At 33.7% G+C, this 10,245-nt stretch overlaps 1 protein-coding gene across 6 annotated transcripts in view; it reads left to right on the top strand.

The window, feature by feature from the left end:
* LOC145965809 (cilia- and flagella-associated protein 91) overlaps positions 1 to 10,245 on the top strand; it is a 174,982-nt gene that overhangs the window by 133,972 nt on the left and 30,765 nt on the right. For 5 of the 6 annotated variants that reach the window (XM_083089499.1, XM_083089502.1, XM_083089501.1 and 2 more), the window contains 3 exons: positions 933 to 1,141; positions 7,787 to 8,135; positions 9,654 to 9,982. In XM_083089499.1, the coding sequence (XP_082945625.1) occupies positions 933 to 1,141; positions 7,787 to 8,135; positions 9,654 to 9,982 (887 nt within the window). Of the gene's footprint in view, positions 1 to 109; positions 420 to 932; positions 1,142 to 7,786; positions 8,136 to 9,653; positions 9,983 to 10,245 lie in introns of those variants that run through there. The other variant, XM_083089503.1, reaches the window with a different exon arrangement.

Genomic DNA, 10,245 nt, shown 5'->3' with positions numbered 1-10,245 from the left:
TGTACCAATCAACTGTATTATAAAAAAATATGTATATTTTTTGACACTTTAATTACACTCGATTGATATAGCTAATATTTTCACTGTGCACTAATTTAATGAACACTTGAGTTAAGCAACATGAGTCGTGCACAGATAAATGCATGCGTCGAAAGAAAAATTGTTAAAGTCTGATCGCAAAAGTCATGTTATGTAAAAAATTTTAAAAGATTTTTTTATGGGATCGATGTACTAACTAATCACATTAATAATAAAATAATCGTCAGTTCATGACAGAAATATGACGTCAAAATAATGTTATATCAAGACGGCAATATAAAGTAATAAATCAATCATGTAACAAATCAATCATTTTGATAACATATATGACCAAAAATGACCAGTTTGGAACGTCAAAATGACGTGTGCTTGCTACCTGGGTAATCGAGTGCCACTCGTCACACTATTACACATTTCGCTATTCTTAACAATATTTTAAAATGTTGCTGGAACATTGCTAAAATAATATTGTAAAATAATTTACAATATCTTTATACAATATCTCTGCAATATTACATTGCAATATGTAGTGTTGCAACATTGCAGCAATGTTGTCGCAAGCTTCTATGCTATATGAGTACAGTTATATAACTTGTATTATATTATTTGTTACTTCCGCGTTATATTATTGCAATAAATAGTGTTTATTAGGTTGTATATAATTGTAGGATAATAAAAAATTCATAACATCAAACAAAAATAACACGAAAAAAACAAAGATGTTTCGAAAGGAGAACTTTTATTAAAAAATTGTTATAATTATAATAATATTTCTCTAATATTATTATAAATATTATTATCTGTAATTATTATCTCTCTATTTCTCTAATTTTATTACAAATATTATTATAATTTCTAATAATTTTAATATAAATATTATAATTTTTGTTTAGATCACAATCCTGAAATATTGACGTTGGCTCATTTAACTTGGAAGCATGGATTACCTGCGGGTGTCCATGAGATACACGTTATTAACAGGATACAGATGAAGAAAGCTTGGGAAACTATTCTTCCACCGATGAATACACCGACCAACATAAAATTGCGAAATTCAATAATAATAATGTTAGAAGTAGATGAATGGGCATTTCGTGAATCGGTGAGTATTTTAAACATGGATTGAAAAGTAATGCGTTAATGTTACAATTATTTTTTTCAATAACCACGATTATTTTTTCAAAAATGCTAATGACATTATACAGGGTGAACCATTTTAACATTTAATGGAGAATAACTCGAAAACCAAGCCCGGGAGAGAAAAATGTTTCAGACAAAAGTTGTTTGGTTTCGAGGGGGCCATAAGATGGTATCATTGGTTTGACCTTGAAGAGTTATTTGAAGGTCACATGAAGGTCACCTTCAATTTCTTAAATGGAACCTACTATTTGTTATTGCATATTCTTATAGCTTATCTCGAGAGCTTTCCAAAACACTATAATTAAGTATCTTTTCGTTAAGTACTTTTTGAGTTATGAGGCTTGAAATAATTTCTTAATTTTACATAAACCGTAAAATATCTTGTAAAATATTCATTTTTCGATTATCTTACCTTAATACTTTTATGTACAAAATAATGAGAGGAATCAATTGGTGTAAAGAAAACACATAGTTGTTTTTAAGAAAAAATATGGAATTGTTAATTGCAAATTACATATTTTTTCTTCAAAACAACTATGTGTTTTCTTTACACCAGTTGATTCCTCTCATTATTTTGTACATAAAAGTATTAAGGTAAGATAATCAAAAAAATGAATATTTTACTAGATATTTTACGGTTTATGTAAAATTAAGAAATTATTTCAAGCCTCATAACTCAAAAAGTACTTAACGAAAAGGTACTTAATTATAGTGTTTTGGAAAGCTCTCGAGATAAGCTACAAGAATATGCAATGACAAATAGTAGGTTCCACTTAAGAAATTGAAGGTGACCTTCATGTGACCTTCAAATAACTCTTCAAGGTCAAACCAATGATACCATCTTATGGCCCCCTCGAAACCAAACAACTTTTGTCTGAAACATTTTTCTCTCCCGGACTTGGTTTTCGAGTTATTCTCCATTAAAGGTTAAAATGGTCCACCCTGTATATTTCTATAACGAAATAAGTCACTTCCTATTTTTTGGAAACGAATATAACCTTATCATTACTTTTGGAATCTATAATTAGTATGATCTTCATAAACATCTAAGGAGCATTAAAATAAAAAAAATTAATAGACAATTTTTTGATAAAATTTAACGGCTGTAACGATGGAGTGGCCTTCACTTGGACACAGTACAATTGGACACGTTGCAAATGGACACGTTACAATTAGACACAAAACTTTGCACATGGTTCAATTGGGCACTGTTCAGTTGCGCACCGTTTAAGTTCACACCGTTCATTTGGACACAGAAATATACGCACTGTTTATTTGCACACCGTTCAGTTGCACACCGTTCGTTTGTACACCGTTCAGTTGCGCACCGTTCGTTTGCACACCGTTCATTTGTACACAGAAAAATGCGCACTGTTTATTTGCACACCGTTCGTTTGCACACCGTTCATTTGTACACAGAAAGATGCGCACCGTTTATTTGCACACCGTTCAGTTACGCACCGTTCGTTTGCGCACCGTTCGTTTGCACACCGTTCAGTTGCGCACCGTTCGTTTGCACACCGCTCAGTTGCACACCGCTCAGTTGCACACCGCTCAATTGCACACCGCTCAGTTGCACACCGCTCAGTTGCACACCGCTCAGTTGCACACCGTTCAGTTGCACACCGCTAAGTTGCCGTTTTAATAATTTAAATTTATATAGAATTTAATATAATTTAATACAATTAAAAAATATCAACAAATGTATGTGTACACACACACACACACACACACACGTCCGCGCGCGCGAGGGGGTGCAAGGTGGCCTTCGGCCCCCCTCCCGTAACCACCCCGCCGGTAAGCAAGGTGGACCTCGCTTTATAACTTACAGCATATATTCATTGTGATTGAACTCTTCGCAATGCGTCCCCTACCGGCGGGGTGGTTGCGGGAGGGGGATCGAAGGCCTCTATCAAAGCAAACGGTGCAACTGAACGGTGCGCATCTTTCTGTGTACAAATGAACGGTGTGCAAATAAACGATGCGCATCTTTCTGTGTACAAATGAACGGTGTGCAAACGAACGGTGCGCAACTGAACGGTGTGCAACTGAACGGTGTGCAAATAAACAGTGCGTATATTTCTGTGTCCAAATGAACGGTGTGAACTTAAACGGTGCGCAACTGAACGGTGGCCAATTGAACCGTGTGCAAAGTTTTGTGTCTAATTGTAACGTGTCCATTTGCAACGTGTCCAATTGTACTGTGTCCAAGTGCACCCCGAAATGCATCGTTTTCCGGCGAACATCGGCCGGAAGCTGCCGCCCGACGACCACCGGTCAAGGCAGAGGCGCGATGCGCCCACTTTTAATCGTTAGTAAACTACCGGGTAGGACAAAGATAGAGCGAGATTATTTACGCTGCCGTCGAGAGTCGATTCCGGCGATTATGGTCCCGCGTTCGGCACCCCGAACTCCCCCGGGCGGACCCGAACCGCTCCGAATATTTTTGCCGCCGCCCGGTGGGGATAATTACCGAATACGCCGGCGCAGGTGATTAACCGCGTATAAAACAGGGTCTCGACAGTACAACGAGACAGAGCCTACCTTCTAGATGAACTAAGCTGGTCCGAAGGCAAGCGAAGCGAAATCCGAAGCATTCTAGCGAGATTAAAAAGGCTAGAGGGTAGTGAGAACGCTGCCTCTGCCGATTGCTATCGGCGCCATCGAAATCGCATCCGCACCGCCAATCGAAATCTCAGGCGTCGCGCCTATCACGAGGTGGAACACGAGCCGCTTGCTAACATTGCGACGCCTTCCGAAATCCTCCAATCCATCAGGGAGTGACCGCTCAATTAATAGATCTCTCGCGAAACCGGAATTAAATCCCCGGAGCGAACAGCTGACGGACGAGACACAACACCGAGCAAAACCGTGACTGACCGTCTGCGACAACACCGGCACGCCGTGCCGCATAACATCGTACGATCAATTATCGCACGCATTCTCGTACCGAATTAACCACGCGCCGCTAATTAAAAGAGCCATAATCCGCATACGAACTATAACGCGTCGACGGCAAAATTATATAAAACGGACGCATTTTGTAAACCGAAGCTTCCGCTAATTATTTTACACGGCAGATACTTCGAGCCGGAATCCCGTAGATCTTCGGCGAGCGGTTATGGATATACATACACACACATACGCACACTCACTCGCGTTCGCATACGCGCGTACACGCATCACTCACACGTGTTCGCATACACGCACACACACACATACGCGCGCGCACAAACACACACACACTGATTGCTACACTCATCGCGTATAGCAAGATAGAATCAGCTGATTGCGGCAAACGCCCCACGTAATCGCCTATATCGCGCCGTCCCTGCCTATCTCTCGTACTCGTTCCGTAATTAGTAAACTATTTTCCTTTATAGTTTAAAAACTAAGCTCGGGGCAAAATTTTGCAAGAGAAATATCGTCTTAGAATTCATTCAAGAATTCAATATTTTAAAGACAAATGTTTGTTCAGAATCACCCTGTATATACATCTACTAGTTACCTATAGAAGATACGGACCTCATACACACATTTAGACATTTATTAGATATCTATTGGATAAATTTTTTTATTATACTTTAATTATATAATATTGTTACATATAATACAATTAAAGAATAATGAAATTAAATCAACCAAGTCTTTGAAAATGCTTAATTTAATCGACTTTTCGCTTTGCCTAAAGGTGACTTTTAATTTTCTGAAAATGGTCGACCTTAAGTCAACTCAGTCGATGATTAAATTCGACAATAAACCTACTAGAAATAGTTGATTAAACGTCAACTTAAAAAGACGACTTCAAGTTGACTAAAAAATGTCGACTATCAGTCGACATTTATATATAAACACACACACACACATTTGTTTATAAAAATTATACGATTTGATTTTTTACATGAAAAAATATATCAATATTTTCTTACAATTGATACAAATGTATAATATATATTTATCAGTTATAAAGAAATGTATAGTATAAAAAGCTGTAAACAAAAAACATTTAACGCTCTCGCATGCATTGAGATATCGAGAAGCAAGCCGCGTGCCGCGTCGCCTCTTCGTTGTTAGCTTGGTAAGAAACAGATAGAAAGCTGAATTCTGTCCTTTTCTATTGTCCGAAGCCAGCCGAAGCGCCGAGCTCATACGTACACGATTTTCGCTCGTGTGCGTCACCTTCTCCACCTTCCCCTCTCTCGATCGCCGGTTGCCAGGGTATCCAATCTGGCATCATCTCAGTTGCCACAAACACATTCTCGGAGACGGATCGCTCTTGTCTAGTGCTATATTATTTTAATATATTTCGACTGTTTCCATCCTTATGGGGATCCCGTATTGAACTGCGAACTCTTATACGAAACAGCGCCCTCATCTAAATTCTCTCCCGTATCTCTTTCTATCACGTTATTTATAAAGAATATGCACTGCTTTTTTCCACTATACTTTACCTACACGCACGCATACATACACATGAATCGCTCTACAAACTATACTTTTATATTAAATTTCTAATTTCGATTTCGAAGGTTCAACAATGTTTTTTCATATAATTCGACCCAAGCAAACTTGTTTTTATGTTCATACAAACTATATAACTTTTATATAAAGTATTATAACATATTATGATGAGTTAACAGCTCGTCTATAATTCGAGACACCATATTGAGATAAAAATGGATAAGGAAAACTGTAATTTCATAATTATTTCTCGTTTTTCATATGAAATCGAAGTTTGCTAGGATTATTGATGTATGTATTGCAATCGTAGATAAATATTTTAAATTTTATCAAATTAGTGCGACGAAAGACTAGAAATACAAAAAATGGTAATTTTGTTGGTAGTAACAGACGATTACGGGATCTTCTTAAAAGGATGCTGGAGCCGCGGCCGAAGACGAGTTAGCGCCCTCATCTAAACGGAACTAAAATTGTCGATATTATTGACAAAATTATCGATAATATCGATAATTTTAGTTCTGTCATTACCGATACTAATATTTATGTATGATTTATGCATTTAGAGCAACTTAGATAGAGCACTTTGTATTGTGTTCAATATGTTGAAATTGGACAACATGTATATTTTTACTGCTCTATCATCTCGTACGCGTATTTAAGCGTATTTGAGAGTATAGATAACAATATAACATAGACGTGTCCTTTATTGTATGTTTGAACACAATTTCACAACACATATTGTTCATATACGCTACATGCTTTCCTATATATCTTCCAAAAGGAATAACATTCATAGAAATAACATTCACGCAACTCGATTTTATTATGATGTATACATACATACACTATATATGTATGTATATGATTATATATATATATATATATATATATATATATATATATATATATATACAAGGTGACCCATTTTAACTTAGGCAGCCAAATAACTCGAAAAATAAGCAAGATAGAGAAAAATGTTTTAGACAAAAGTTGTATGGTTTCGAGGGGGCCATAAGATGGTATCATTGGTTTGACCTTGAAGAGTCATTTGAAGGTCACGTGAAGGTCACTTCAATTTTTTTAAATGGAATACCCTATATATTTTTGTACATTCTTGTAGCTTATTTCGAGAGCTTTCCAAAACACTATAATTAAGTACCTTTCCGTTAAGTACTTTTTGAGTTATGATGCTTGAAATAATTTCTTAATTTTACATAAACCGTAAAATATCTTGTAAAATATTCATTTTTCGATTATCTTACCTTAATACTTTTATGTACAAAATAATGAGAGGAATCAATTGGTGTAAAGAAAACACATAGTTGTTTTTAAGAAAAAATATGTAATTGTTAATTGCAAATTACATATTTTTTTTTTCGAAACAACTTTTTTTTTCGAACAAACAAACATTGGTGTTTTCTTTACACCAATTAATTCCTCTCATTATTTTGTACATAAAAGTATTAAAGTAAGATAATCGAAAAATGAATATTTTACAAAATATTTTACGGTTTATGTAAAATTAAGAAACGGCACAGGTTTTATATTTTTGTGATACACCGTTTCTAAAATATTAGATTTCACTTCCAAGGGGTAGTTTTTAAAAATTATTATTATACGGTAAATTAGTCTTTTGTAGAAACCTTATCTATGTTCCATATTTCTACGACGCATCATTTTCGAGATATCGTTTTTCATCCTCAAGAGATGGTTTTTGAAATTTTCTTTTACAAGGGATGATTTTTGAAAATTGTTATTATACGACAAATTACTTTTTTTAAAAATTGTATTTAACAGCAGAAGTTCCGTATTTTTACGGTTCCATTTCTAAGATATTAAATTCCACACCGAAGGTGTAGTGTTTGAAAATTGTTACTGTACGATAAATTAATCTCTCACACGTACGTACACACATACATATACATATCACACGTATGCACGCATATGATTTTGTCTCTTAAAGCATTGTACATATCGAAGCAATAATCTTATATGCACGATGTGAACGCCGCTTGAAGGACAAACTCGCTTTGCGTGTGTGCGTGCGAGCATATGTATGTGAGTCTGAACCTGGAGAAGAACGAAAAATGTTACAATTCTGATATTCGATCATCATTATAAGACATCCTGTATATAATAATTTTAGGAGATTCAATTTATAATGGATTTGCGATTAAATCTGATGAGAAATCTTTTGCAAAGTGATGAGTCGCAATATAAGAAAAAAGTGAAAAGTCATTTCAATAGACTCCAGAACAAGCTGAGGAAGCATCGAGATAATCAAGTCAAGACTATTAGGCAACATCTCAAACGAAATTTGCGAAAATTATATAGAAAACATTGTAACAATCAACAATCTCGCAAATTTGATATAATCGAACGGCATAATTGTCTCGAGTCCAACTTACATGAATCGCAAATGCATCGTTATAGCAAGCATTCTCAAAAACGACATGAAAAATTGGAGCGACTTTTAAATGAAACCTATATCGAACGTGAGTATAATCGATTATAATGACATTAATTTTCATATACTTATTTTAAATGATGCATTGATATTTCTGGAAATCTAAGATTTCCATCGAAATTCCATTGAATGATTTGTTTATAAAAATTTTGTGATTTCAAGAAGGACATAAGATCCCATATAACACGGTAAAATTATAACATTTTTCTACAAGATTGCATCATTACAGAAACGTTGTGAATGATTGCTACAGTGTTGCTGTGATATTGCAGCAACATGTTTGCTTTTTTTAAAATGTTTGCTTACATATATTATTACATTGCAGCTATATAATAATATAATATATAAGCAATAATATTTTATGTATTTTATGTATTTTATATCAGCATATTTCATATATTAATATTCTTAATATATGAAATAATAACAAGAAATTATGTCTATAAAAAACATATACTATAAAAGATTATAAAAGAGTACAGGATATTATACTTAATATTTGTAAATTTTCTATATTATAATAACAACAAAATATAATCCAATAAGAAATCATCGTCCAATTTCAAATAATCTATTTTATATTTCCCAACAAGAAAAATCTAGATTATTAAACAAATTATTTTAAATTAAATCTTTTTATTAAAAATTAAAGTAACAAAAAAAGATACATCTTTTTGCATCTTATGTTAGTACTCGTCCTTTGTAGGCTTTATATTCATTTCACGATAAAAATTAATACGAGTTAATGAAGTTTGATGTCGCTGAGTAGCAGGAAGCGAAAGAACACGTGTCACGCACTTATATATTTCGTTATTTTAACAATATTTCAAAATGTTGCTACAACATTGCTAAAGTAATATTGTAAAATAATACCTTTACAATATTTCTGCAACATTATATTGCAATGTATAATATTGTATCATTGCAGCAATGTTGCTGCAAGCTTTTATACTGTTTGGGATAATACCATTCTTGATTTTAGATAAGTCATAAGCAAAAAGTAGCTCAATGCAAAATTATATTTTCTTCTTAAAAATACTTATCTACATTTTCACGTACATACATACACATATTTTTTTTCATCAATTAATTCTCCTCATTATTTTGTGTATAAAAATATTGAAATAGAATAATCGAAAAATGAATATTTCTCTCATCAAATATTTCATAATTAGTTTACGTAAAATTATGTGTGTCAACTTATATAAAATATAAAAACTTATATAAAATATAAAATATCTTATAAATTACATGTATTCAACTTTTGGCTACCTACATTTATTACTTTTTATAAGGAAAATTGTGAAGAATCGATTTATATGAACAAATTAGGGTGGTTCCGTTAAAAAAAAATCAAGATGACCTTGAAATAATCTTATGATTTTCATTCAAACCAATGACACCATCTTATATCCTTCTCAAAATCATAAAAAACTTTGAACGAAACATTTTTTGATAGAAGCCTTTCGATTTTTGAAAAATATCAAAGTATTCATTAAAATTGAGCTATCTTGTATATGCATCTAATTCCAATATTATTGTTTAGAAGAGGAAAAAGAAGATACAATATTCAACTGGTTACCGATCATCGAAGAACCAAAAGTAATTAAGCGCAAGCCTAAATCGATAGATATTTGTATACGAGAAACTAGATGGACGGAGGAAAAACTGAAGCAACTTTATTTCGACCTAAAGGCTATCCGAATGAACGTTAAATCCGTAGATGTAATTCCAAGATTAATAAAGCGTGATTGCAAACAGCTGGCTTTGTCCGTTACACCACGCAGATTGAGCATATGGAATAGTAAACAAAAACGGGAAGAATCTGCTATGTTTATTCAAAAGTTGGTTAAAGGCAGAGCAACACAATATTTGGTAAAGTAAAATTGCATAAAATCATATTTATATTTAAACAAATCCCAATAAACACTGCTTGCTGCAATAATATAACATGGAAGTAACAAGTAATATAAGACAAATACATATTCAAAACTGTAATATACATGTAGGATATAGTATATACCCCAATAGCCAAGTCTGCTAAAGCAGATCTTGTCAGGTAATCTGTTACAAATTTTTGTCGACAGAAAGATTACAGAATTGGTGCAGGTTCTGATATATCATGTGATGTCGGCAGA

This window comes from Camponotus vicinus, unplaced genomic scaffold (genome assembly GCF_025532165.1).
Source record: "Camponotus vicinus isolate PSW18456_S1 unplaced genomic scaffold, iyCamVici1.0 SCAF_14, whole genome shotgun sequence".
Classification (NCBI taxonomy): domain Eukaryota; kingdom Metazoa; phylum Arthropoda; class Insecta; order Hymenoptera; family Formicidae; genus Camponotus; species Camponotus vicinus.
Note: the sequence above shows the minus strand (reverse complement) of the source record. Positions and strands in the feature narration are given on the sequence as shown.